Here is a 27,620-nt window from a genome sequence, read left to right as displayed (position 1 = left end):
GCTCTGTGAAGCGAGCTTGAAAGAGGATGGCGATTCCAAGACTGGGGCAGAGTAGACACGTTTTCTTCGGGGAGCAGACGACGCTGGGCAGTTTGCCTTTCCCCAGCTGTGACCTGGGCGGGGCAGGTCACTGACAAGAAGATGGAGAGTGTGCTCAGGGAGAAGGTTGAGGAGATTGGGTGGAGATCGGAGAGCCTAGAACACTGTGCCGGGGAGTTGGGGCTTTGCTCTCGAGGCCCCGGAGCCTGGAGGCTTTTATGCAAAGGAGGGACATCGCTGGGGTGTCTGTCAGAAGAAGATGACTGGACAGAGGGAGACTGGGACAGGTGCAGGGACCCAGGTGAAAAGCCAGGAGCACTCAAGCTAGCCCTGCAGCCCCGGGACCAGGAAGGGGGCAAGTGGTGGACCTGTCTTGCTAGGCTGAGGGGTGGGGGTGGCAGTGGCTGTTTTTCCGGATGGGTGCTCAGATACGGAAGCTAAGGGGTCAGATTCGAGGTAGCTGGGGCGAGAGTGACGTCATTACCAGAATCCGTGGTTGTAAAATGTCAGTGGTTCCTATTAAACTGATGTTTATTGAGGGACCTTCAGGAGCAAAACACCGTACTGGGGTCAGCAGGGGAAGGGGCTGTGCCCAGGAGGCTTCATCCCCTTCAGCTGCAGATGAGGGGACAGTGTCACCTGTTCCACTTCGCAAGGTCGTGTGTGGGGAAGACACGGCAAGTATGTCTGGAAGTGACCTATTCAGTTTTCACTGGCCGCCTAGAAGGGAGCCCTGAGCAGCTAGCTGGGTTTTTTTCCGACACAAGGGGCTGAGGAAGCAAGGCAGCAGGGCAGGGGGACAAGGGGGAGAGCACCGGCCCACAGGCCCTGCCCCCCTGCTTCCTGGTGTGCTCACAGGACAGCCACGGTTCAGGTCCTTGCAGAATGGACCCGATGCCTTGCCAGCCGCTGCCCACAGCTCGGCCACCACCCCAGGGGCGCTTGGCAATGCCCGGAGACGTTTTTGGTTGTCACAGCCTTGGAAAGGGCTACTTCTGACATCTGGCAGGTGGGGGCCAGGGATGCTGCTAAACATCTCACGATAGTCAGGACGGGCCTCGCTGCCCCAGCAAAGGGTTGCCCAGCCCAAAAGGTCAATGGCGCTGAGGATGAGCAAGTCTGCTCTTAGCCTGTCTCTTCCTTCCCATGCCCGTGCAGTGAGGTTGAACAGGTGGTCACCAACATTCTGTGGTGGAATGCTTCCTTACATGGACCTGTGTGTCCCCACTGCCTCTGCTGAAACACTGGTCTGCACCCCCCACTTTGCCTCGACACCCTAGAAGAACACCGCAGGGCCTGAGGGAAAGGAGCAAGCTGTCCCAGCTTGAGCTCGCGTTCTGCAACCTTGGACTCACAGTGATGGACCGAGCCGTTCAGAAGCCATGTGTCCGGGAGGTGTCACTGTTTCCCCCTCAGATGACTTTGTCTGGTATTGAACATGTGTCCTTGTTGCAAATGTGTGGGGTTGCTGTCATGATCCTCCAACTAGATTTCAGATGTCTGTTAAGGAAAAGAATTGATGTGACAGTGGCTTTGATCCTAAACTTGTCACCACTGATGGTCTGTCCCCGAAGCTGTCAGATGCAGGGAAAGAGCCTGGACGGTGCTCTGGGGACAGCTGAGCTCTGCCCGAGGTTACTGAGATTGTTCCTGTACGGAAGAAACAGGGAATGTTTATAAATATTTTGGCAGCTACTGGCTTAGGTTCAAAACTCCTATTTGACGTAACGTATGATCTTTTTCGTATTCTAAAATTAATTTTTGGCTTAAGAGTTTTGAATCACTCGTACTTAGAAATGTACTGCTTTTGAGCTCATTGTTTCACTGAGTGTGGTGTGTGTGTGTGTGTGTGTGTGTGTGTGTGTGTGTGTGTGTGTGTTTTCCCAGCATTTCCGACATCTTGAGCGATTTCCCAACTCTTTTGGGGGAAATTTGCAGCGCTCCCACTCGGTCTGTAATTCACAAGCCACATCTGACCACCACACATGTGAATTTCATTCCCGCGGCACTTCCCGGCTGCAGCCAGCGTGTTGCACGCCCTGCAGGGAGAAGCGGCCGCCCTGCTAGCTGCCGGCGGGCCAGATACCCTCTCCTATTTAAAGCGGCTGCATCAGGGAGCGGAGCAGCTGCAAGGCACACAGGATCTGTGGGTACCACGTGCCTCCCTCAGAGCGGAGATCGTTACTGTCGTAGGGTCTCTTTAACGTTTTCCAAAATAGACACAGCGTCTTTGGCTTTGTGCACAAAGAATAATCAAGACTACATTGGAAACAGATGTGCAGCGCGATTTTGAACTTGAAAGACCAAACTTTCTCAGCGCCGCAAGCCCAGAACCGAATCGCTGAAAAGCATTTCCGACCATTTTGTGTGCAGTCGGGCACGGACTAGCTATGTTTCTAGCACGGGACCGGGACAGGGTTCATGCGCTGGAAATGGGTTTGGCCCCACTGACTTTAACTCCGCTCCCCCCTGCCAGCCTCCCTCTGGTCTCATGAAAGACGTTTTAAATTTAGCACAGAGCATTTCTGTCAGAACACAGCAGGCCTTCTCTGCCAGGGTCAGGGCACAGCCCTTTCCTTCCGGCGGCAGACGCAGGCAAGTGCATGGGGGTCGGGAGCGGGAGTGGGGTCCCCCGGCGCCGCACACAGGAGCCAGACCGGCAGGAGCTGCCACAGTGCCAGGAGATCTGCACACAGTCCCTTTTCATGGGTTCAGGGGCTTTGTGGGGTGGAAACAGCCATGTCCAGCAGAGAGGCTAACGTTTTAGTAAGATTTAATAAGCGTTTATTCTTTTTCTCTTGAACCATGGACGTGTTAATATCTCTGTGTCTTTTGCAGAGGAGAGTGATACAAGTAATGGGTTTTTTTTAGATGTTACTATCTTATAAATAACAGATACCATTTGACAAATGCCATTTGTTGTTATATCCTATTTGCTTTTTTTTAATGTTTACTTTTGAGAGAGAGAGAGAGAGAGAGAGAGAGAGCGAGAGAGAGAGCAAGCATGAGCATGAACAGGGGAGGGGCACAGAGAGAGGGAGACACAGAATCCGAAGCAGGCTCCAGGCTCCAAGCTGTCAGCAGAGCCTGACACGGGGCTGGAACCCACAAACCGTGAGATCATGACCTGAGCCAAAGTCAGACACTTAACCGGCTGAGCCACCCGGGTGCCCCCATTATTTGCTTTTTCAATGCAGTAATTTTGCATTTTTATTTTTGGACACGAAGAGGTTGAAAAGGACATTTGCAGCCAAAATCTAGTTTAAAGATTAGCGTATGTTTGCTTAACCCTAACTCACCTTGTTTTATATTTTATTACTTTCAAGAGATGGAAATTACTTTCTATTCTGTTGCATGATAAGGAGGAAAACAAAGCATTAGAGTGCCCTCTCTTGTACAAAATGAACATTAAAATCCTTAAAATAATAAAGGCTCTGAAATCTAATAATCTTTTCCAAGAGATGATTCAGTGCAGACTTCTCTAATTCAGCAGGATGGTCAGAGCGGTAGTAGTAAGTAGTGAGTGGACAAATACAAGGATCAGTTCCTTTCCTAAATCACATTCATTTATGTGCTCAGTATTCTAGCCCACTGAAGACACTTCCAAATATTTTATAGAGTATCTTGCCTCTGATTATGTTATATATGCCTTAGAAATAAATCTGTAGGATTCGTAATTTTATGGGCCTGTGTTGCTATATAAGAAAACTCTTTTGTGTGTGTGTGTGTATCTTTTTTAATTTTCAAATAAATAAAGAAGGCCAGGATTTTGTAATTTGCATGTTTACTGGTCTCTTTTGATAAGATTTCCTTTAAAAGCCAGCTTCTCTGGGGTTTTCACAACTGGGTAAAGAGGAAGAATGATTTGTTTTTACACAGTTTATCCAGCAGGCATTTGTTGGATAAAGTAAGATTCATCTTCATGAAGTTCACGAACGACTGCTGGATCAGCCCCCTCCTGCATACTGCCGCCTACTACCGGCATCTCCGTTGTTTTGTTGTCCCCTTCGCGGTTTCCGAGATGCGACCTTAGGCCCATTTGCAGATGAAGAAATCGCTGCTGATGGTTTCCATGACTGGCTCACAGCCAGTAAACACCCCAGTCACGACCTTGAATCCAGGTCTGCCGACTCCTAGATTTGGGGCTCTCCCAAAGGAAAACATGAGTGAGCAGCTCTCAGAGCCATGGATGGCCTGGGGGCACTGGGTTAGTTTCTGTCTGTTATCATCAAAGGAAGGTACTGCTTAAAGTTACGGGGCTGTTCCCCTTGGTGTGTGTTGTTTCCACTACAGTTCTCTGTGGGGTTTTTTTGTTTTTTGTTTTTTTTTTTAAATTTTTTTAAATTTTATTCATTTTTGAGAGAAAGAGAGTGTGAGCAGGGGAGGGGCAGAGAGACCAGGAGACACAGGATCCGAAGCAGGCTCCAGGCTCCGAGCTGTCAGCACACAGCCCAACGCGGGGCTCGAACTCACGAACCGTGAGATCATGACCTGAGCCAAAGTCAGACATATAACCGACTGAGCCACCCAGGCGCCCCTCTAACGATGTTTTAAAATATCTCGGGGAATATGTTTGCTGATCAGCCCCCCCCTTTCAGAACCTAACGCACCCCAACACCAGTGTTTCTCTGGAAACGGTAAATGTGTATGGCTTTGGTGTTTCTGTAGTTTCGGATGAACGGTGACAGAACACAGTCCTCTCTGCAGGCGTGAGCCGGGGATGCGTGTGTGCTGAGAATCCCGGTACCACATCATCACAGAGTGTTGTTCATTTCCACAGGCACAGCCCTTTCCGACAACACAAAACCAAAGATAAACACGAGATAGACCGGATGACTCTCACCGTGGTAAGGAGACTGAAAACTCCATTTTTTTTTTAGTATCTGTTTATTTTAAGAGAGAGTACGCGTGTGAGCAGGGGAGGGGCGGGCAGGGGGAGAGAGAATCCCAAGAAGGCTCCACGCTGGCATTGTGGAGCATGATGAGGGGCTCAAAGTCAAAAACCATGAGATCATGAAATCCAGAGTCAGACGCCTAACTGAGTGAGCCACCCAAGTGCCCCTAAAGACTCCATCCTTAGTCACATGACAGTGTTCACGTTTCAGTTCGTTGGAACCGGTGTAGAAACTTGCCTTCTTAAAACAAATGAGCAGAGACACAATTCATAGAGGAATTCCTGACTGGAGATTTAGTGGAAATAGATGCCAAGGCAGAAATCAAGGTTTGCCCCCCATCAGTAAGAGAAAGATACAGGAAATCAAGAAGTAAAGTGAAGAGATCAAAGAAAAGGAAAAATTGCTGAGTGTAGAAGAGCGAGGAGACCTTCTTGTCTCCTGACCTGGTCCCCCGGCCTGTTGATTGTCATTGAAAATGATTAGTAATTGGGGGGCGCCTGGCTGGCCCAGTCGGTGGAGCCTGCGACTCGTGATCTTGGAGTCGTGAGTTCAAGCCCCATGTTGGGCATAGAGATTACTTGGTGGGGGGGAAAGAAAGTGATTAGTAAGTTTCCCATTTCTTTGGAGTAAATATTAATTCGTGGTGACTCTTCAGCTTTTAACACTCTTCAAGAAATGGCCTTTTGGTCTGGTTGGGTGTCGGGGCCCTGGTTCCAAGAGAGCGTCTTCCAAATCGTGTTCTTTTCTCTCCCCCAGAACGTCGAGCTCCCGGAGGCCTTCTCCCCTGAACTTCGGGCCCTCCTAGAAGGCCTGCTCCAGAGAGACGCTAGTAAGCGGCTTGGCTGCCGTGGAGGCGGGTAGGCCCTTTTTTTCACTCTTCAGTGTCAGTATCATCACACAGAATACCTAACGGCGATTTTCAGTATGTCACAGATCTTTCCTAGCCCCTAAAAGTGTCCCATTTCAATCTAAGCGGGGGGGGGGGGGGGGGGGGGAACCACAGGAGAAATACACATGCTGTCTTTAGTGTTTTATAATTAATGAATTGAAGGAGTCACTAACTTTTGAACTTTAAAAGTCGATCACGTGGGTGGTGGAAATGAATCCTGATGTCTCGCGGTTCATCTGGTGACGTTTTCCTAATTAGCTTTGCAACGACGGCAGCTCCACTGGGTGAAAAGGACAGTAATACCTGGAAAGCTGACAGAGAAGGAAATGCCGACTTCCAACAGTCCAGTCTCTCCCCACCCCCGGGCTGGCTCTTCTTCCCATTTCATAGGAAGCAGCTTCTAGAATGAGCAACAAGGGTAGTGAGAGGTACATGAGTAAGTCACGGGGGTGGAAGGCACAGCACAGAATACAGTCGATGGGACGGTAATAGTGACAGTCTGGTGACAGGTGGTAGCTGCAGCATAGCGAGTAGACTTGTATCATTCCGTGTGCACCTAAACTAATGTAACACGGCTGGCTGTACTTCAACTTAAAAAAAGTTTGGAACAAAAAAGAAACAACTTTTAACCATGCGTGGTATGAGTGTATGTCCCATACGTATGCATACGTGTATTTTAGAGTAGCTTATATGTGCGTATACATTTTATACTGTATATTACACGTATATCGTGTAGGTAGCTGCGTAACGTGCTCATGTGCGTACTTTTTTTTTTTCAAGTTTATTTATTCTGAGAGAGTGCGCACATGAGTGGGGAAGGGACAGAGAGAGGGAGAGAGAGAGCATCCCGAGCAGGCTCCACGCTATCAGCGCAGAGCCCGATAACCGGAAGATCGTGACCTGAGCCGAGATCTAGAGTCAGATCAGCTTGACCAGCTGAGCCACCCAGGTGCCCCTGCACACTTCCGTCTTTATTAATTTGAGAGATTATCCATGCCTGCTGATACAGATGAAGATTTAGCTCTGTCAGTACTATCTCTATAGGCTTCCCTGTCCACCACCCCTCAGAAGAATTGAAACTCTATGTTTGTTTAACCCGTGCGGTTTTTTTTTTTAATTTTTTTTTTTAACGTTTATTTATTTTTGAGACAGAGAGAGACAGAGCATGAACAGGGGAGGGGCAGAGAGAGAGGGAGACACAGAATCGGAAACAGGCTCCAGGCTCTGAGCCATCATCAGCCCAGAGCCCGACACGGGGCTTGAACTCACGGACCGCGAGATCATGACCTGAGCCGAAGTCGGACATTTAACCGACCAAGCCACCCAGGCGCCCCAACCCATGGGGTTTTAAATGCTATGCTTACCCACTTGTGCCTGTTCCACCAACTACAAACAGGGTCTTGAGTCCCTACTTTAGAAAATGAGGGTCTTGGCATCCCTGTCTTGCACTGTCCTCGTCTGTCCCACTGACTGCTTTCTGTCTCCGTTCATTTTTATTTTCACCCAGTCAGGCTGATCCAGTTTGCCCAAGCCTAGCCTGGAGTGGCCCTCACTTTCGTTTGCGCTCTATATGAGATCTCCATGTGTATGTGTGGGCTTTCATTTCCGACTGAATTTTTTTCGGGAAGGGCTCAAACCCACTAGCTTCGGTGACAGCCGACTGCTCAGTTTCTGCTACTCAGCACCCTCTGTTCTGACCTTCTCTCTTGTTGCCCTCCTGGTTTGAATCTGCTATTTACTTGATCCCATGCCTTCTGGGGGGCCCCCATCCCAACCCTCCCCCCGATTAGCTAGAGAGTGTTCTCAAGGAACTCCTTCAGAGAGGGGGTACGAGAGGTAAACTCTCCGTGTTCCTACACATCCAAAATGCCTTCCTGCTGTCCTCCAACTTGACTGCTATTTTGGCCGGCTGTAGAATTCTAGATCGATACTAATTTCCCCCCAGATCTTTGGAGATACTGCTTTATTGTATACAATAAAGCTGGTCATGGAACTCCATTATCACTCATCACGTCCAGCACCGAGACTCCCGTGGACCGTCCAGGCTGGTGTTCTTCTGCTTGGGGAATACTGTTACTTTATTTATTTGACATTCGCGCTCTTCCATTTCCTTGGTTAGCTCGCAGAATTCCTTCTAGGTGGCTGTGGGAGTTTCTAGAAGGGTCATCAATGCTCCTGGCCCTGTGTATTACCTGTATCTTTGCTTTGATTCTGTTCTATTTTCTGATGGCTTAAATTTCCAATCCCTCTTCTGATTGCTCTTTAAAATCTTTAGCAGGCTTAATTTCTTTCAAATAGAACCTTTCAGAGGTTTCCCCCACTGTAATAGAATAAACACCTGGCTTTAGGTGTTTTGGGATTAGATACGGAGAAAGAAAGTGTGTGTGTGTGTGTGTGTGTGTGTGTGTGTGTGTGTGTGTCTGTGTGTGCATGCACGCGTGTGCTAAGTGTTCCATATACAGAGTTCAGCCTGTGTCTCCAGCCTGTGGCTCACCATCCCCCCTTCCCCACCCCCTCCACACCCCCCTCCATACACACTGTGTTGAGCCTGGAGCTCAGTACCTCGGCAGAGTCCCAGGTGATAGCTTTGCCATTTCTTGCCAACAGTCCCGGCTCCTATGTCCACGCCCGTCCTGTCTGCTGGCGGTTCCCCGATGCGCTTTGTGGTGCATGTATGTCTCCGTGTTCCTCTTCCATCATTTTAGCGGTTATTGGGAAGGAACAAAGCAAAATGCAAAGGGACGCCCTTTGACTTGGATGTCATTCATTCAGTGAACACTTCCTGGACGCTCCCCTGAGTGCCAGCCACTGTCCTAAGCGCTGGGGCTCAGGCCGTGCGCAAGGTAGACACAGCCCAGCCTTCCTGGGGCTTATATTGGGTGGGGGTGAAGGACACTGTGGAAACGATCGAATAAATAGGATGATCCCAGACTGCGAGAAGAGCATGAGTGAGATCAATAAGGCGGTGCTGTCTCTGAGACCTCAGCCTTGGGAGGAGGGCGGGGAGGAAGGATCCCCACCGGAACTTTGGACAAATTGCCTTATTGTGCACAATAAGGCTGGTCATGGAGCTCCGTTGTCATTCATTATGTCCGCCACTGAGAGTCCCATGGAATCAAGCTTCCCCGATGCACAAAAGCAAGGAGGCTGGGGAGCCAGGAGAGGGAGGTCAAGAGCCAGTCAGAGAGGCGGGGGGCTCAGGCAGGTCCTGCACACCGCATCCCCGATCTTTTGCTGTGAGTACAACAAGAAAGCCTCCGGAGAGTCTCGGGCAGGGGCGTGGGGAGATTGTTTGAATGAAAAGGTGATTTGGGGGCTGCAGGGTAGAGTTGGGGTTGCAGGCTGCGTGGTCTGAGTGCCGGCTGGGGCAGGGGACAGTTAGAGCCATTCAGGGAGCGGGGCGGGGGCCGGATGGTGGCAGTGGGGGCATTTAGCATCCCCTCCATGATCAAAGACCCCACCACCCCCACTGGGAATCGATTGTCTTGAGGATCGGGGGCAGTAAGAAGTACCTCGCCCATGACTTGGCGAGGGCTGGGCCGTGGAGTGAGGGGGAGGTGGGGCGTCGGGGGTGATCCGGCTCATTGGCCTGAGACAGCAAGTTGTGAGAGGAAGTCGGTTCTACCGACCTTTCGCCCCATCGAGTGGCCATGCCAAGTAGCCAAGTAGGCACCAGGTGGGTGGGCGTCCCGGTGTGCAGGACAAGGTCAGAGCTGAGGACACAGATTGGAGAGCTGTCTGCAGGTTCGGGGCGCTTGAAGGCCCCAGCAGGGTGAGGTCACTCAAGGAGTGAGAGCAGAGGAAGGGGACCGAGAGCCAGCCCTGGGGACTCTGCCAAGGGACAGGGCTGAGGGGCACCCCGGGCAGAGCTGGGGCGAGAGCCCCCAGTGGGGCACAGGGGCCGTGTGTATGTTTCCCCCACATAGGCTTTCCTCATGGGATACGGCCCCTTTTCTTCTGCATAGACTGAGCTTTAACGGGGATCTCTGGGCAAGCCTGTTTCTTCAGTTTATGAGGAGGTTTGGCGTGCACTATGTTCCTAGATTTCTAGTTTGCTTCTAAATTAGTATCTGGTGCCTCATATGCCTGCCGTTTGATCTAAGATGCCTCATAGACATTTGCTGTAAACCTCCTCAGTGTGAAGATCTCTAATGTTAATTCTTACTTGAATCGGTTCTCATGATGACAGAATCCCATGTATTTGTACATCCGTGACAACTCCTAGGTTCTCTTAAACTGAAATGCACATCCTCAGTCAATTACCTTACGGGATAAGCTGCCTGGCCTCCACATCCAGTATTTCTAAACATCCCGTGTTTCCTGTGTTGCTTTGAAAGAAGCCTATTTTCCTTGCTTACTTAAAGAACTGAAATAGTCATTCCCCCGTGTTCTCGCACTAGGAGACAGTTTTTTGCAAAAATATTCCTTAGGTTTGCAAAGGCACGCTCACCACTGATGTGTTTCTTCCACAGGGCACAGGAAGTAAAGGAACACGGCTTTTTCAAAGGCATCGACTGGCAGCATGTCTACTTACAGAAGGTACTCTGTCTGGGACCCCACGCTGGGCACCGCCACCCCCATGTTCCCCACTTCCTGGGTCCATCCCCCAGGGTCCCGCCCCAGCCTCCCACGGCCGCCGGGTCATTCTCGCTGCCATCCAGCCGACTCCCTCGGGGCCCGCTTCTCCCCTGGTTTCCCTAGTTTCAACATTGTGAAAATATCTGCAGTATAAATTAACAGATGCTGAACTGCAGTTGTTATCTGATGAATTCAAATGTCCAAATAACTGAGACGCTTTCAGCTTTCGCTCGTCTTTTTGACTTCCTGTCTCGATCCGTGACTGTGTCTTCACATAACACCTATCGAGGGACGACGAGAAAAGTTGGTCGCAAATTTACACCTGCTTTCTAGCCCAGCACCGCTCAACTTTTAAGGATCAGTGTGACTGGATGTAGCATAACTCCCTCCCCTTAATTTGGAGATATTTTTATATTCCCATTGGTTCGGGAAACCACCCCCAAATTAAGGTGTTTTTTTTTTTAATGTTTATCAGCTTCGGATTCGTTTTTGCATGATCTCAAACAGTCCAACCATGGAGGGCTGACGCTCTGTTAGGCCCGCCTGATGTGAGTGAAGGAGTGAGCTCTGGCATAGCTGGCATTGGCCTCCAGACGTCTGTGGGTGTGGAGCCCTGCTCCTGGCCCCCAGCGAGCGGAATGTGGTGCCGCGTTGTCTGAGAGATCATGTTTTCCCAAAGTTCAGCTGGCGGCATGTGCAGTCTTGAGACATCATTGTATTCAGCGATGCTTTAAGACCTTGGACATGAATCTCCCCCCGCACCCCCCACCTTCAGTTTCTCTCAAACCTGGGGTCTTCTCTTAGGGATGTTCCACACAAAGCTCCTCTGTGACATATGTGTTGTGACGGGAATGAGCTCGGCTGGAGTGTCCACAGAATTCAGCCTGTTGGTATCCTGCACCACGTTCTCACTGTAGAACGATAACGTGGGTCGAACAGGCCGTCAGGTGATCTGATAACTGAAACCTTCCTGTTTGGATCTTCCAGTACCCTCCACCCTTGATTCCTCCCCGGGGAGAAGTCAACGCTGCCGACGCCTTTGACATTGGCTCATTTGATGAAGACGACACCAAAGGCATCAAGGTACACTTGTGACATTCGCCTGCAGGTGCTTTGAAGGGTGGGGAGATTTTCGTCGGCAGTCAGACGGGTGGCTGTCTTCGTATCGGCTGGCTCTGGGATGTTACCAGTGAACGTCCACACATTTGAAGGATGTAGCCTTCAAGGAACTAAATTAGAAACTATGAAAGCTCTCCCCTGGCTAATCATTTTGTTCAATAAGCTGCACGATGGTCAGTCTCTTACAGGTTTGGAGATACTTGCAATTGAACTAGAACTCGCACGTACGTGAAGCAGAGAAAAACAACTGTGTGATAGCAAAGACACTTTGCCTGGCGCTGGAGAGCCAGCCATCTTAATCCTTTTAAGTATTCAGATCTCCGTGCGTCAGGATGAAAAGAGCAAACAGCCTGAGCCGTTTTGCATTTGTCAATCAAAAGTGGAATAATCACTGTGGTGGTTTTTTTTTTTTACATAATCCTCTGCATTTTTCAAACTTTTGTTCATATCATTATGCCTCTCAGTAGACAAGGCATAATTACAGATGGTGAGTCATGGGAGAAAATCATCCTTTTCAGGGTGCTAAGTCAGAGCATATCACCACATGTCGGCTCATGTCTGCCCCCACCTCCCCAGCTTCCCCCAGGACCTCCCCATCTCAGCTCAGCTGCCTCATTATACCCTGGTTGTGTAAGCTCCCCCCTCACTTTTCCTACCAAGCAGCTCCCCCCACCCCCCGTCCCCCGTAGCAGGCCTCAGCCCTGCAAGCACACGCACCTGTGAGGAGCTGTAGCTAGGGACACGCAGAACTGGAGCCAGTGGGGCACGGGGACAGAAGTGGCAGATAAGTGGCTGGAGGATGATGGGAAGGTTGCTGGGGAGAGGAGGGAAACCGGAGACCGAGGGCGCTGGGACCAAGGAGTGGCAGCCGGTTGGAACTGGCTGTGTCTGGAAGGAGGGGCGGTCAGGACCAGCTTCCCGGGAAGGGGAGCTTGGGCGAAGGGGAAGCCGAGAGGGCCCAGGCCACTTCTGTGGTCTGGTGCGGTGGCCGCCCTGGGGGACCGCGGTGCAACCAGTGCCCAGACGCGTGCCCCACCAGGCGGCATCTGCAGCCTGGACGGATGTTCGAGTCAGAGGCTTAAGTACCGCTTCACGGCCAGGCTTGGGGCAACAGGGTCCTTTAAAAGGATTACTGCCGTCACAATAGAGTTTTGTCACCATCACATGTACTACCGGCCGTGAAAGAGTGCCAAAAATAAGACGGCTATGATGTGGCAGCCCAGAGACATTTTTGGGGTTAAAAAGGGATCCTCATACTTTACGTTTTGTAAACCATAATCGAGGCTCTGGAGTCCCGCAGACCGGGCTCACATCTGCACTTACCAGCTGAGTGACTTTGGGCCATTCAGGCAAACTTCCCGCGCCTCGCTTTTGTCCCCTGTGACTGGTTTGGACGCCCGGGTTTCCCTGAGGTAGCCTCTCCAAGCCTCCCGACAGGTAGCCCGTGCCTAAACTAGGAGCTCCGATCAGTGTGGTTTTCGTGCTTCGTGGCCAAGAGCCGAGGACGATGTCGCTCGGGATGAGCAGGGGCGTGTGGCCAGTTGACTTCCCACACGCACAGATAGGCTGCTTCTGAATCCGTTGCCTTGCTAAGGATGTTAAATCGTACCTGTCTTGATTTCTTAAAATAATAAGCTTCTTGATTGCGACCAAGATCTCTACAAGAATTTCCCCTTGGTGATCTCCGAGCGCTGGCAGCTGGAAGTAGCAGAAACCGTTTATGAAGCAGTAAATGCAGACACGGATAAAATCGAGGCCAGGAAGAGAGCTAAAAATAAGCAGCTTGGACACGAAGAAGGTAAAATAATCAGCGTGTCTCAAAGTATTTCCAATGCGATGAATTTCTTGAAATTTCTTGTAAAGCCGAGAAAGTATTTGGGTCATAAAGTACTTTCCAGGGGGTGGGGGGGGGGGGTGGGGGGGAGGGGGGTGGGTGCCATAAATAGTTCTATGTGGCTTGGAAAAGTGCAGTATAATATTTCAAAGCCTTTAGTCAACGTATAAATAAAGACGGTCAGCATCATTGTGTCAGTGAGTCCTCTGATCTTGGAGCCTTGAGGGCAAGCTGACAAGTGTCTTCCTTGAAAACTCGTCCGGTGTCAGGAGCAGGCCCGGCTTCATGGGAGTGTGACCTGGGCCACCTCAGAGGGCACCCCACTGGGCTGAACACTCTGCGGCCACCGTCTTGGCGTCCTTAATAATTTTTGAGCAAAGGGCCTACGTTTCCGTTTCTCAAAGTATGTGGGTTCGGGTGGAGAACTTGGCACACATATCACTTGTCGAGAGATATCAGTGGATATAATTACAGTTATTTTACAAACAGCAATAAAGTTACCAAACCGCCTTTTTAAAAAATTTTTTTTTTTTTACTGTTTATTTTTTATTTTTGAGACCGAGACAGAGCATGAACAGGGGAGGGGCAGAGAGAGAGAGGGAGACACAGACTCCGAAGCGGGCTCCAGGCTCTGAGCTGTCGGCACAGAGCCCGACGCGGGGCTCGAACCCACGAACTGTGAGATCATGACCTGAGCCGAAGTCGGACGCTTAACTGAGCCACCCCGGCGCCCCACCAAAGCGCCTTTTTATTTACAATATTTGAGTGCCCGATGGGGGATATCCAGAGTTGCATGCACGACACCAAGTATCAAACCAATCAGCTGTTCTTAATTCAGCGAACGTGGGCGCTCTTGCTTTTCCGCGGACTTTATGAATTTTGGATGTCTGAATCTGTTGTGGTTGATGGGGATGACATCATTTCGCTTTAGCTCCGGGCAAAGACTGTCTCTGAGGCTGACGTTATATGACAGGAACGACCGGAACCAATTTCATTCTGTTCTCAGTTGCTTGAAGGGGGGCATCTTGATGCAGGCTCATTCGTCCCGTTGACAGTTTGCCAGTAGCATCCACCACCTGCCCAGAAAAGCATGCCCGAGCCTGGATGAATCCCTCCTTACGTAAAAGTCACCTGAGTACACGCCACGGGAGCAGTAGAGCCCCGTAACTGTGCTCCCCTCTGTCCTCCAGGGAGGCAGGCTTCATCTCTAAGCTGCTCCTTAGCACGTGCGTCCATTGACATCACTCTGGACTCTTTGCTGTAGCAAATTAAAAAAAAATTTTTTTTAACGTTTATATAGATTTTAAGAGACGGAGAGACAGAGTGTGAGTGGGGAAGGGGCAGAGAGAGAGAGGGAGATACAGAATCCGAAACAGGTTCCAGGCTCCGAGCTGTCAGCACAGAGCCCGATGCGGGGCTCGAACCCACCAGCCGTGAGATCCTGACCTTAGCCGAAGTCAGACGCTTAACCGACTGAGCCACCCAGGCACCCCTGCTGTAGCAAATTTTACACGGCAGGTCACATCCATGGTGATTTGCTCCCGGGAAGGCCATGATGTCACTAGGATCTTGACAGAGTGGACCCAGACAAAGCGGACCTAAATAACCTTGCCCAAGTGTCTCGTTGTAGCGAGAGCTGCAATCAGAGCATCTAGCAGATTAGCGAATTTACCCTCATATACAAGTGATTGATGTGGGCATCGCTGGATCTTGGTTGAAGATCTCCAGAGTCACCGTACAGAGCAGTACAGTCTAGGCGTAGGTCTCTGAAGTTGACCCGTGAGGCTTCCACCATCGATATACTTTCGCAGTGCAAATAGTTTTCCATTAAAATGACAACTCCAGGGAGCCCACCCGATCCCCTCGTCCCCTCCCTCCTTGGTTCTTTTCCCTCCTGCGTGCGGCGCTATGTGGGTATTACTTACCTGTTCATCCTCGGGGTCTCTTGTGAGGACCATAGCTCCCTGAGGCCAGGAGTTCTGTCTCCTGTGGCACCCAGCGTGCCCAGAACAGGCATTCCCTTCGTAGCTGTGGAAGGAATAGGAAAAAGAGAGGGTGAACTTTAGCCCAGTCACGAAAGCCTTTAAAGAGTCAAAGCCAGCCACTTAAAATGAACCTTTAAACAAAGAGCGAAAGACAGTATTTCATTCTAACAGTGCGATCAGGAGTCAGCATTGAGTGTGAGTTGGTCTGTCTACACAACCATGTACTTGGGGCATAAATACAGCCTTAAGGAGTAAGCAGTTTTGATCCTCGTGTTACCTCGGCTGCTTGGTAAGTTCCTTATTATTATTCACAGGATTGAAGGGAGAACCCCAGGCTCACGTAAAGGCAGAGGTACTTGGGGCAGCGCTCGAATCGAACTCCTCTCTACTCTCCCATTCTTGCTGTCACGCGTAACGAAAGAATAGTTTGGGAACAAACCTCTGTCCTCTCTGAGCAGTCAGGGAACATCATAGACGAATCCGAATATTGAGGAACAGCCACTTACGACGTCAGCAGAGAGCCAAAGAGACCCGTCCTTGCGATCCCGAGATAATGGTTTACGGGACATGTTTCCACTCATAGAAACTTGACTTTTCCAAAGAGTGTGTCATTCTTCTGTTGTTGTTGTTTCTGAGAATAACACGGATGATCTGTTTCGGAGCCCATTTAATTCGTGGCTATTTTATATTCCTCAGATTACGCTCTGGGAAAAGACTGCATCATGCACGGCTACATGCTAAAACTGGGGAACCCGTTCCTGACTCAGTGGCAGCGTCGCTATTTTTACCTCTTTCCAAACAGACTTGAATGGAGAGGAGAGGGAGAGTCCCGGGTGAGTCTGAAGTGCCGTCACCAGCACGTGCTTCCAGCGTCCCGAGGGCCACATGGCTCTCGTGTCGCAGGGAATGCGCCGCGAAGCTCCCCGTCACTGTTTTAACCTGCCCACGTGAGATTTTGGTGTTCAGACTTTAGCTTTTAACCTTCGAGTCAAGGAAGGATTTTGTAACATCTGAAAATAGAACGTGAGAGGTCAAAACAGCCAGGTTTGAAGAAGGGCTAGAGAGCAGTCAGGTAGGTCAAAAAAGAGGGGCGGGGGAAGAAATCTCGGACCTTGGAGTCAGACGGAGGCACTTAAATCCAGAGCTCAGAGAAGAAGGGCCAGCGCCCATGACACAGCCCAACAGTTGTGGGTCTGCCTGTACCCAGTCTCCCCTTCACGGGGCCTCCCTCGTCAGGCCCAAATGCAGCGAGCCGGGATGCTGGGCGCAGAGGTGAGGTCGCCCAGCCACACTTCCTCTGCTGTCCGTTTTGTTGGAAAATTCTAAGTGACTTCCATTCCGTAAGCAGGAAGATACCCTCGGGTCGTTTGGAGGGCTCATGTTTGTGAACAAGGTAGAAAGAACCTTCTGATCCCCACTGTCCCTTTAAGCAAGGCAGGCAGCATTTATTAAGCGCCTACTGTGTGACGAGTGGAGGGCTTGTCCGGAGCTGGCAGCCCAGGCGTAAGGGACACACACTTCTGCTCTCGGGGAGGGAGTGGCTCGGCTTCTGGGGCCAAGGAAGCAGGACGGGGGTCCCACGTATAGTCGATGTGTTGTATATGTCCAAAAACTGCCCATCAGTTGTCCAGTGGTGAGAAGTACAGAAAAGAGTGACCTCTAATCTTGTTTGTTGGACTTTTTTAAATCCCTGTGGGTAAAGTGGCTGCTGAATTATGAGTGATTGCTGTCGAACATCACATCCCATTCAAATGCACAAGACCTTCTCACCATTACCAGTGCCAGGGGGCTGTCTTCCAAAGCTAATACATCTGGGCCATGAAGTACTAAGTCTCTGGGGGTCCTGAATTATAACTCAGGTGCTGGTATTACATAATATGTATTATGTTATATAATATTATACTATAGATATGTGTTACATGTAGTATATGTATTTCACAAATCTATAAATTCAGCACCCAAGCTATAATTCATGTATATTAGTACTACATAATCTTTCCAGATAATGAGTGGCCCTGGGCATATGACGTATTTACAGTTAACCCCTTAAACGATGGGGGGTAGGGGTCAGGGCTGTTGGCCCATCCTACAGTCAACAACCCACGTATAACTTTTGACTCCCCCCAAAGACCTAACTACTAATAGCCTGCTGTTGACCAGAAGGCTTACCGATAACATAAACAGCTGATTAACACAAAATTTGCCTGTTATGTGTCTTATATGCTGTATTCTTAAAATAGAGACAGCGAGAAGAAACAAAACGTTATTAAGAAAATCATGAGAGAAAATGCATTTACAGACCTGTCCTGTATTTCCTGGGGAAAAAAAAAAAAAAAAAGAAACCATATCCGCGCGGAAGTGGACCCACACGGTTCAAACCCGTGTTGTCCCAGGGTCAACTGAATTCTGCTGTCTACCGGGCAGTCTCTGTGGCGCACACTGAAAGGAAATTGTCTCACTTTTCAGGATATTTGAAAACTTTAAGAAAAAAAATCTTCCTTTTTTTAAACACACGGGATTCTTTAAGTTAGCTTGCTTTCAAGAGAGTCAATGTGTAGTGTGCTGTTTGAGAGCTGTCTAGGTGTATGTGGATGGATGGGTTCGTAGGTATAAATCAGGTTAATATGAAACGTGAGCCTCCACGATGGTGCTTTTCATTTAGGATTCCTGGAGTATTTATCCAAAAAAACATAAAACGGTCAGGTACTCATGACACAATAGCAGTCACCTTAGGCCATCCTCTTATACACCCAGCGTGACCATCTTTTAAGGATGTTACCTGGATTTATTACATCATTTTGATATTTGCAAAAAATCATTAGCTTACAAGCCAACATTGCTAGACCTTCCCTGGGCTGCCGTGTCAAAAACAGCCTCGTCCCATTTGCTCACGTAAGTTACACGGTGCTTCATTGTCTGCTGACAGCCTGGTCGGTAGACTTCAGGTGGGTGTGCGACACAGCGAGGGTACGTGTGAGTCACGGCCACTCAGAAATCAATTCTGTGTGAGAGTTATCGAGACGTTCCTTTCTTTGCCGTTTCCTGCGAGATGCCGTAGTTTAAATTTTGTGCATGTTTCTTTGTAGCCATTCCCCCTCACTTCTAGAATATCCTCAAAGAAAGAAAAAGACTGATTTTTTTTTTTTTTACTTCTGAGCTGATAGTTTTCCGTATTATTTATCAATTGAATGGAAGAAGTTGGGAAATAGTGTGAAGTAATTTGTCATTTTTTTTTTTTTTTTTTTATGGCTAGCAAAATTTACTGACGATGGAACAGATTCTGTCTGTGGAAGAAACTCAGATTAAAGACAAGAAATGCATTTTGTTGAGGATAAAAGGAGGGAAGCAATTTGTCTTGCAATGTGAGGTGAGCTTTTTTTTTTTTTTTTTTTTTAAAACGTGTCCCTTAGGTGCAAGTTTGGGCAGCTATACATATGTCCAGCAAAGATGGCTGCCTGGGTATGAAACCTCTGCTTAAATCCATGCTTTATCACTTACTTAGCAGGAAAGCCCTGGGGTACCAGGAGCTCAGCAAATTAACAGTTACCATCAAAGATGTGAAAGTCAGAAAATGGCAGGAGGGGAAGACCGTGGAGTAATTGGATTGCCCTATCTGGAAACTGTCCACTGTTTACTAGGGGTCTATTTGTCATCGAGTCTCCCAGTTCTTTTTTTTTTAAGTTTATTTATTTATTTTGAAAGAGAGAGGATGAGCAGGGGAGAGGCAGAGAGAGAAGGAGAAAGAGAGGGAGAGAAAGAGAGAGAGAGAGAGAGAGAGAGAATCCCAAGCAGGCTCAGCCTTGTCAGTGCAGAGCCCCGTGTGGGGCTCGAACTCACAAACCATGAGTTCCTGACCGGAGCTCAAGTCAGACACTCAACTCACTGAGCCACCCAGGCGCCCCTGGTCTCCAGGTTCTCATCTTTCAGCATGTTTGAGGCTGAGGCTTGGATGTTTAATCAAACGCAAGATACCAAAGTGACTCCTCTAAGGGGGAATGCCATCTTTCTCGCTCCAGAGTTCTACCGTGGCCCAAATTTAATTCCTCTGAGGTGCTGGTGTGTGTGTGTGCAGGCGTAGGTGCGGGTGGGGGGTGGGGGTATACGGTATGTGTGTAGGCGTGGGGGGGTGTCTCGGGTGTGGAGGGCGGTGGGGTGTGCATGGGTGGGTGTGGGGGGGGTGGTGTGCGCGCGAGAGCATATTTAGAGAGAGAAACCGGCAGTAGATGCCCAGGCCGCGTGTTGAGTAACTTCACCGCCACAGGGCCCGCGTGAAGGTGCTGGTTAATCTGTCAGAGCTCCCCCTCAGGTATTATTTTACAGACTTGAGTTTAGAAATCAGAAATCGGAGGTCACGTCTGAGCAGATCACCGGCGGTGCTTCGGGGTGGGGATCGGGAGGGGCGCCCGAGGGGCTTCGCCGGCCTGGCCCTGCTTCCCGCGGGAGGCCCCGGAGGAGGCCGCCCGTGTGGCCCGCAGTGATGCAGGCCGCCGCGGGCCGGAGAGCAGCACGTCACCGTTGTTGCCAGAGGCACCCCGGCTGTCAGCAGGACGGGCCAGCCCGTGGCAACTTCTCCCTTTGTGTCTCCGTGCAGAGCGACCCCGAGTTTGTGCAGTGGAAGAAGGAGCTGACCGAGACGTTTATGGAGGCCCAGCGGCTGTTGAGACGCGCCCCCAAGTTCCTCAACAAGTCCCGCTCCAGCGTGGTTGAGCTGTCCAAGCCTCCCCTCTGTCACAGGAACAGCAATGGCCTCTGACACCCAGGGCAGGAGGGTCCTGGGGAGACAGGGCCGCAAGGAAGCCCGTGCCGAGGGTTTTCAGCCCTTGAGATGGAGCCTTTTGGAGAAGGCCGGGGGTCGGAGGTTCGGTCCCCGTGTCCCTAGGGCCCCTCCATGGCCGGGAGGACCCAGGACGCTGAAGTGCTCCCAGTAAGAGCGCTGACCGCTGTCGGCATGGGGCCGGCCAACCCCCCCTACACACCCCCCTCCCCCCGAGTGCCTCCCTCTGCATCACATCTGTCCACGCTCGAAACTACTGAAGAAACAAGCGAAAGTTCTTTTCCTTCGTCACGTCCCGGTTTGGGTATCTATGAACTTAGAACTTGGAATGATTCCTGCCCATCCCTTCGATCTGTACATCTGACCGTCAGACACATCTTGCGCTTGCCAGGACGGAGCGCAGCCCTCTGCCGCATCGGGCACGGATGGCCCAGGCACTGCCTCGTTCCACGTGCCAGTTTCCCCGGTGCCTGGTCCACGCGGCCGAAGGGCAGGACGTGGGCACACCCACCTCTCGTTGCCCGGGGCTGAAAGCCGAAGATACTGGTCGAGAAGGCTGCACTTGGGCCCCCACCGTGTGTGCGGAACCACGGGTACCAGCCTGCCTCCGACAGGGAACAGAGGGAGTGTGCCCTCAGAGGACGTGGCCGTCGCTCGTCACTGAGGGCGTTCCACAGCGGATCGTGGGAAGGCCTGGCGGGCTGTGAAGGCGAGGCCGTGGGGTTTTGGCTTCCGGGGCAACAGCGGTTTCTCAGACATCTTCAAATAAACACATAGCACTTTCACATGTCTGGGTGCACACGGCTGCTGGGGGGCGAGTCTGTCGAGGGTTCCGACAGTAAGCGGTTCCAGGACCCGTTCGTTCTGGTTCCTTCTGCCTGCCCTCAGGACACGTATCCATAATGGGTGTGTACAGGAAGGGAAGAATCGCTCCGTTTCACGTCGTAGCATAACTTACAGTGAATTTCATTGACTAAAGGATGCTGAAGAATGAATGTGTCCAGATGGGCTAACCGCATCTGTTGACTTTCCTGTTGACCTTGGCCTGTCGTTAGTGAGTAGTACTTGCCCCCCCGGGTGGGTCGCCCCGCGCCCGACACAGCAGGGGAGCGGAAAGGCCCTTCCCCTGATCCCGGAGGCATCTTGTCATCTCCCCCCACCCCCGGCTTGCTCTCCCGCCACGCGCCCTGCGCCCTTTTCACGCCCCAAATAAATGCTGGGCTGTAAGAAGCGGTGATTTTCCCAGTGCAGTCCTCTCTCTCATCAGACTAAAAATAGTAACAATAATTTTTTTAAAGTCCACATTTCTGTCTTCCTAGTACAGTCTCGTTGTATGTTTCTAAGTTTACTAACAATACCAACAACCGATCACCGATCACAGCTGTCTGCATCCTGCCCTCGATATTTTCAGTGGGTCCAAATCTCTGGGTCCTGTGCTCATTGGGAAAGTCAGTACTTTTTAATGCAATTCTGTTTGGAGAGTTTGGAAGATAATTACAGAACGTGTTTCATTTCATAGGAGTTGCTTCGGAAAAGAAATCTGGAGGTTCCTTACCCATCTCAGCTACCAGTTGGGGTCTACATGAGCGTATCCGTTCTACTCTGCTCTTGCCAGTAGAGGGGGGGGGGTGCCCTAGTTACATGCCTTCCCCTGGCATGTTTAAAAGGGAAGACTGACGTTCACATTCTGTTTTCAAAACAAAAACACAAAAACCCAAAAAACCGCTAGCAACAGAAAAGTAGTTGTTCCTCGCAAAGGGTGAGCGCCTTCCCGACTGTGGTTAATGACAGCTGTCCCTGCTGTCACCAGCCCCGTTGCAGGCTCCCATGCGCTCAGCACGTACAGTTTGCTGCGCCCCGAGTCCCCGCTTGACAGTCAAGGCCCTCGGGCACAGACTCCTCGAGGGGCTGGGCTTAGCGTCTCCCCTTTCAGACCCGAGTGCGTCAGCCACGCCAGTGTGCGGCTGTTTGAAAGATACCTTTTTCGCTCCAGCGTAGAACAGAAGGTTCATCTGCCTTTTAGAAGGAAAACGTGAATTGGGAAATCGCCTGAGAGCCCTTTTGCCTCAACCATAATTCCCAGTGCTGGGGTCTTGTCTGGCCTGTCTCCTACCTGCACTTGCCCCCGCAGGCGTCCTGACGGGGCCAGTTTCTCCGCTGCCAGACAGAAGACACCTCCGGGACCCTTCTGTGCCAGCGCCTTGTGCCTGCATGGCCTTGAGTGGCCAAAGAAAGCCACTGGTTTATTTCATTATTATTTTTTTTTAATGTTTGTTTATTTTTGCGCACGAAAGAGACGGCACAAGCAGGGGAGGGGCAGAGAGAGGAGACAGAGAATCGGAAGCAGGCTCCAGGCTCCGAGCTGTCAGCACAGAGCCCAACGCAGGGCTCGAACTCACGAACCGCGAGATCGTGACCTGAGCCGAAGTCAGATGCCCAACCGACTGAGCCACCCAGGCGCCCCAAGCTGCTGGTTTAGAAGTCTTGGCATACTTGGCTGTTTCCGAAGGTTTTAAGAGTGTCACATCATTCCTAGACGTTTGACCCTTCCTACGTTTGGACCATTCAAAAGGACAAAATTCACACATTTTCTCATTATCCAAGGAAGATAAAGTTGGTAATATTTTTATAAAGTTACAATGTCTTGATTTCATAAAACAAGGGAATGAAAAGGGCAAAGTCTAAAAACAAAGATGATCTTACCTCTAGCTGCTATACAACATGTATGGAATCCATGAAAAACTTGAGTGAGTCCAAGGTTATTTTTTTAAGCCAAAATACTCTCACTGGTGCAATCGCTCCTTCATGGCCTTGGGGGGTCGTGGTTTTTCCTTCTGTCTCATGTGGAAGTGGGAGTTTTCAGCAAAACTTACAGCAATTCGCTGGTTCCGTGCTAATGGAAATGATTGGCCAGTTCACTGACATTACGATTTCAGGATCCGTGGGGAAGAAGGGCCAGCCGTGGAGGACAGCAGCCTTCCAGCTCCAGAAAGACCACAGCGACAACACGCAACCATCTGTTTGAAGCAAGACTGAGCTCGATTGTGATTTGAAATGCGCCACACGGATATCAGAAACCATCGTTTTAAGGCCCTCACTGGCCATTAAAAAATAGCCTTTACCAATTGACAGCTTTAACTACACGAGAAAAGATCGAAGAGTGGTTTTTCTCTGATGATTTAAAAAATTTCATTTGGCATTTGTAGTTGCACCAATTCAATCACAGCATTTGCCTTTTCGACGGAATCGGCTTCATGTCAGGAAGAAAACCAGGTTCTCAAAGTTGGACCTCTTTCACGCGATGTAAATCTAGAAAACATACTTTCAAATGCGCTGGCGTTAAGATAAGACTTATCTTGTAAGACTTCATCACACGTGGGTTTTTTTCTCAGTCGTGTTCAGGGAAGTGTTTCTGGGTCATCCAGAGACGCCTGATGAATGACCTCCTCTCCACCCCTAAGGACTGACACGTTTGTGCCCCGAGAGGAGGTGGGGCTTCACTGGAGTCTGGCAGGTGGTGGCTGGGGGGGCTGTGGGCTGGAGGGGTGAGTGGATTGGGCGCCGCCCCCCCAGACAAGGGCAGTGGTAGGAATGGGGCAAAAGAAGGAAGACGTTACCTTGCAGGTCAAAACTCACAACCTTTACACCAAGCACCATGCAAACGCCCGAGTTAAAGCTGGCTGATTCTTTCCCTCCTTGAAATAGGAGTTGAATGGTAATTATGGTGAGACGCGGCCACTTTATTTTCAGTTATGGAGGCTCTGAACTTATAAATAGGCCATTGGCTTTCCATCAGGACTCTGCACAGCACCCAGAGCTAACACCCTATTTGGCCATGCCTTGCTGCTCCCCAGAGGGCCAGACGCAGGGTCTGGGTGGCTGTCCCCAGGGCCATGTGGCCAGCTGCAGACATTGTCGCACACCCATTGAAGCCACAGGAAGCCTCCCAGAATAATAGCACCGGACTTGCTGTTTAAGCCATGCTCACTCCTGGAGGAGCTTGGATACTGGGTGCCTGGCTGGCTCCGTCGGCAGAGCACGCGACTCTTGATCTCGGGGTTGCAAGTTCGAGCCCCACGTTGGGTTAGAGATTACTTAATAACGATCCATAGAGTGAGCTTTTAATAGTTTGAATTTGAAAACGTTTTTTCCGAAAGATCTAACCTGATATTCCCTCCCGCGAAAAGTTGCCCCGAGAGATTTGAATTAATTACTTGAATTCATACGAATATGAATTTTTTCTTTTTACCCAGGCTACATTCAAATAAGTTTTTTCCTGTCGAATTAATGAAAGTTGAACTCTAAAATAATACGATTTCCTCAGGTCGTAATGGACTTTGGATTTCTTTCACTCTCAAAAACTAATAGACCTGCTGTTTTACAGCTGAGGGACAGGGATGCCCCCCCAACCCTGGAAGTGCCCAATGCCCAGACACTCACTGACGTGGCCGGGGAGCACTGACCAATAAATGCGGCACCCCAAATGTTAAATCACCTTTATTTAAACACACACACACACACACACACACACACACCAGAAAATGGATTAACAGTATATGCATTTCATCAAAAACCTACAGGAATAAAAACTGCCTTTTAAGGTTTCAATAACTCAGCATTCTTAGAGGAAACTCTCTTATACCACCATCTCAAAATCATCTCTGAATACTGTTAACTCTGCTCCCATATTTTATTTTGTCCTACTATAAAAGGTCTTTCATGTAAGGGTAGGGAATGGAGAAATATTTCTAACCGTGCACTTGTAATTACAAAGGACTTGAAACTTAATTTCTTGTGTCTCAGTTGATTAACATTCCATGCTGTATATATTATATGTGGTTTGTAAGCTAAACACTGGCCATTTTTTAAGTTCTGTTGTTAAATTGTATTTTTCTATGTTTTAAATGATTATGATAGATTTGGCTTTTTCTGGGTAACAAAGATTGCTAAACTGCATATACAAATATATATATATATATATATAAACAGAGTTCTATTTTAGCACAAAAGCATTTTATATTATTTATTGAATCCTTACGTTTGTTTTCCATCGAAGCATTCCTTATTTCTGCTCCTTTTTATTTGTCTAATTTGTTATTTAAAGAAAAGGCAGTCCTTTCTGTTTCTCATAAGCTAAAGCAGAAATAACGCGCGCAGCCACATGGGGCCAACAGCCGTCCCCACTGCCATGGACTGTTTTCAACAAAAGCTTATCGGCTGCTCTGGGCTGAGTAGCGCCTGCGCTTTCTCGACAACATCTGACAGCAAACTTGCCATGAAATACTGCTTTCATCTACCTCTTCAGAAGCCGTCCTGCTCGTTGACAGGTACCCCACACGCTTTCTTCTAGACTGGCTGCATCATAAACGAGTCTCAGTAACACGGTTCGGCGGGATTCCCTTTTGATGTCAGTTCTAAAGCCACGGCCTTGTCCTAGCGAGCGGGGCAGGGAGACGTCCCTTCTGTTCCATCATCCTTCAGCCCAGATCATCATTTCCTGGTCCGATTGTGCCGAATCCCTGCCACCCGTCTCGCCGTCGCCCTGAGATGCGACTGTTGCACCTGACTTACCAAGCACCGAAGGAAAGGTCGGCCCTCGGCACTCGTTACAAATAGCTAGCCGTGTTTGAAAACACCACTTCCGAGGAGTTGCTCATTTGAACGTGACTTTCCCCTGCCCCCTCACTGCTTCCAAATGGTTTGGAAAACGGGATCATAAAGGCGAACGCCCTCATCTAGGATTAAAACTTTGCGAGAGGTTGTATTTGCAAGGGGTCTTATTTTCGAGCGGACAGACCGGTTGACATGAGCTGGAATGACCGGTCCCTGGGAGAAGGGGTCCCTCCTCACATGCTGACATTTCTCTCTGCCTGTCTTCCTCGCTGGGCAGCCACCAACACGGTAACGTATTTACTGTATTCTTGGCAAAGTGTCACATCCCGAAAGAGAGAAATTCGCTTCCTGTTGTGCGTTGCTCTACAGCCTTATTGTAAATCTAGATACCGTTACCTATAAAATCACCATGTAATTCCCGTGTGATCTCTCTTCCCGTTGATCGTGCCAGTGGAAGTCTATAGCCCGCCCCCAGTAGACACCTAACTAGTGCACGTTTCAAGTCCTCTCCCACGTGAGATGCTGTTCCACGCCTGCGGCCACCCGCCCTGTGCAAGGCACGTGCAGTCCATTTAATGATCACCGGCTTTGACGGTTACTTTGGAGCAGCTAGGCTGGTTTTCCATGTTGATAAACTGCTTACCTAAAATTTCAATAAAAAGCATCTGTACAAAGATTTCTACTCTGGTGTGCTGTCCTCCCACCCCAACCCCTCTCCCCGCCCCTGATTCAAAACTGCGTTGTTTTTTTTTTTTTTTTTTTATCAAGCTGCTAAGACGTCAGGAAGTAACTCCTTTTTTTTTTTTTTTTTTCAACGTTTATTTTATTTTTGGGACAGAGAGAGAGACAGAGCATGAACGGGCGAGGGGCAGAGAGAGGGAGACACAGAATCGGAAACAGGCTCCAGGCTCTGAGCCATCAGCCCAGAGCCCGACGCGGGGCTCGAACTCACGGACCGCGAGATCGTGACCTGGCTGAAGTCGGACGCTTAACCGACTGCGCCACCCAGGCGCCCCAGGAAGTAACTCCTTTTAACGAATCCTGGTTTTGAGAACGATCCACACAGGGGCCGATTTTATAAAGAGGAAGAGGACTGCATTTCTGTGGTTATCTGGAGTGTTGGAGCACTGTCTCCTCCCCACTTAGTCTAGGCTACCCCAGCACTCCCCCTGCCACCCCCCCCCCCCCCGCCGCTTACTCTCAGGGTGACCTTGGAGTCCCTCCCGGAAGTACAGACCCCTTACTCTCCATCCCTGCTCCCACGGAGACGAGCTGAGAGACCCCAGGGTGCACGTCAGTTTAAACCAAAAATCCAAGGAGGTGGCGTGGCACATCTGCCCGCCTGGGGGCCCACAGGTGGAGGGTAGGCTGGCTGTTTCCTGTCCTTGAGCTGGAAGCACGTTCTGTGTCTTGCCAGTTCAGGAAAGAAGGAATTGCCGATTCGAAACCATTTGTCAGAGGAGTTGTGCGGAGGCCCGGCTGTGGAGTGGGTGGTCCGCTCCGTGGGCAGAGGGTGGCACGCAGCCGAGGCCTCGGTCGGATGCGCCCTGTAACGAGGGCCGCTCCCAAGAGCTGCTGGCCCGGCAGGACGGGGTGAGTGCTGGGCCCCCGACTCCCAGCTGGCCGCTCTGGGCCACCTGTTCGCTCTGCGATTTTCTCGTTCCGGAATTACGAGCGTTCGATTAGATGCACCCAAGGGACCATCCCAACCAAAAACATCCAAGTTTCAACTAAGGGTGAATGTGAGGGGCCTGGGCACTGTAGGGTGTTGAGCACCACTCAGCCTCTACTCGCTGGATGCCAGTGCCCACACCCCTCCCAAGCCAGTCTGGACAACCCCAGACGTTGCCAAATGTCCCTTGTGGGGGCAAAGCCACCCCCAGTTGAGAACCCC

The 27,620-nt window shown here is 50.1% G+C and overlaps 1 protein-coding gene across 5 annotated transcripts in view; it reads left to right on the top strand.

Moving 5' to 3' along the window:
• The window catches only part of GRK3 (G protein-coupled receptor kinase 3), a 133,992-nt gene extending 107,590 nt beyond the window's left edge, over positions 1 to 26,402 (top strand). For 4 of the 5 annotated variants that reach the window (XM_086682203.1, XM_086682201.1, XM_086682200.1 and 1 more), the window contains 8 exons: positions 4,820 to 4,886; positions 5,691 to 5,791; positions 10,296 to 10,362; positions 11,389 to 11,484; positions 13,156 to 13,318; positions 16,036 to 16,172; positions 18,593 to 18,706; positions 19,931 to 26,402. In XM_086682203.1, coding sequence (XP_086538329.1) covers positions 4,820 to 4,886; positions 5,691 to 5,791; positions 10,296 to 10,362; positions 11,389 to 11,484; positions 13,156 to 13,318; positions 16,036 to 16,172; positions 18,593 to 18,706; positions 19,931 to 20,092 — 907 coding nt within the window. In that variant the 3' untranslated portion in view covers positions 20,093 to 26,402. The remainder of the gene's footprint in view (positions 1 to 4,819; positions 4,887 to 5,690; positions 5,792 to 10,295; positions 10,363 to 11,388; positions 11,485 to 13,155; positions 13,319 to 16,035; positions 16,173 to 18,592; positions 18,707 to 19,930) is intronic. The other variant, XM_086682202.1, reaches the window with a different exon arrangement.
• The last annotated feature ends 1,218 nt before the right edge of the window (positions 26,403 to 27,620 follow it).

Source organism: Puma concolor, chromosome D3 (assembly GCF_028749965.1).
Source record: "Puma concolor isolate L17-30 chromosome D3, mPumCon1.1.hap2, whole genome shotgun sequence".
Taxonomy (NCBI): Eukaryota; Metazoa; Chordata; class Mammalia; order Carnivora; family Felidae; genus Puma; species Puma concolor.
The sequence above is the reverse complement of the archived record's forward strand: the minus strand, read 5'-3'. Positions and strand labels throughout refer to the sequence as shown.